At 55.0% G+C, this 1,402-nt stretch overlaps 1 protein-coding gene across 1 annotated transcript in view; it reads right to left on the reverse strand.

The window, feature by feature from the left end:
* phf21b (PHD finger protein 21B) overlaps positions 1-1,402 on the reverse strand; it is a 98,391-nt gene that overhangs the window by 22,056 nt on the left and 74,933 nt on the right. The window contains exon 4 of the mRNA XM_046039461.1: positions 128-388. Coding sequence (XP_045895417.1) covers positions 128-388 — 261 coding nt within the window. The remainder of the gene's footprint in view (positions 1-127; positions 389-1,402) is intronic.

Below are 1,402 nucleotides of genomic sequence, written 5' to 3' on the forward strand. Positions count from 1 at the left end.
AAACATGTTAATCACCAAGAAACTACACAGAAGCAGATTCTGCTTCTGCGCCAAAACACGGCGGTCTCACCTGCACAGGGGTTGGTAGGCCCCGCCCCTCGTGCAGGTGACGTCAGCGGGGTTTTACCTGAGAGGGAGGCAGCTCTCCGGCTCTCCTGCTGCTGAACGGGTGGACTCCGGGGGCCGCCACCCTGCCGCCCGTCTGGAGGCTGATGGGGGACGTCTGCAGCAGCTCCGAGCTCGCCGCCTTCTGTCCGTTAATGTGTGCGGTCACCATGGAAACGGGAGCCTTGGCCGGCACCACGGAGATGGCGATGCCCTGGCTGGGAGGCTTGATGAGAGACAGAGCCTTAGTCGTCCCTACAGGACAACTTCTGACTGCCAGCTTCTGCAGGGAGACAAAGAGAGACAGACAGGAACCAGCGTTAGAGACAGAGACAGGAACCAGCGTCAGAGACAGAGACAGGAACCAGCGTCAGAGACAGAGACAGAGACAGAAACCAGCATCAGACAGACAGACAGGAACCAGCGTCAGAGACAGAGACAGGAACTAGCGTTAGAGACAGAGACAGGAACCAGCGTCAGAGACAGAGACAGGAACCAGCGTCAGAGACAGAGACAGAAACCAGCATCAGACAGACAGACAGGAACCAGCGTCAGAGACAGAGACAGGAACTAGCGTTAGAGACAGAGACAGAAACCAGCATCAGACAGACAGACAGGAAACAGCGTCAGAGACAGAGTCAGGAACCAGCATCAGAGACAGAGACAGGAACTAGCGTTAGAGACAGAGACAGAAACCAGCATCAGACAGACAGACAGGAAACAGCGTCAGAGACAGAGACAGGAACCAGCATCAGAGACAGAGACAGGAACCAGCATCAGAGACAGAGACAGGAACCAGCGTTAGAGACAGAGACAGGAACCAGCGTTAGAGACAGAGACAGGAAACAGCATCAGAGACAGAGACAGGAACCAGCGTTAGAGACAGAGACAGGAAACAGCATCAGAGACAGAGACAGGAACCAGCGTTAGAGACAGAGACAGGAACCAGCGTCAGAGACAGAGACAGGAACCAGCGTCAGAGACAGACAGACAGGAACCGGCGTTAGACAGACAGACAGGAACCGGCGTTAGAGACAGAGACAGGAACCAGCATCAGACAGACAGACAGGAACCAGCGTTAGAGACAGAGACAGGAACCAGCATCAGACAGACAGACAGGAACCAGCGTCAGAGACAGAGACAGGAACCAGCATCAGACAGACAGACAGGAACCAGCGTCAGAGACAGAGACAGGAACCAGCGTCAGAGACAGAGACAGGAACCAGCGTCAGAGACAGAGACAGGAACCAGCATCAGAGACAGAGACAGGAACCAGCATCAGACAGACAGACAGACA

The sequence above is a fragment of the Micropterus dolomieu genome, linkage group LG23 (genome assembly GCF_021292245.1).
Source record: "Micropterus dolomieu isolate WLL.071019.BEF.003 ecotype Adirondacks linkage group LG23, ASM2129224v1, whole genome shotgun sequence".
Classification (NCBI taxonomy): Eukaryota; Metazoa; Chordata; class Actinopteri; order Centrarchiformes; family Centrarchidae; genus Micropterus; species Micropterus dolomieu.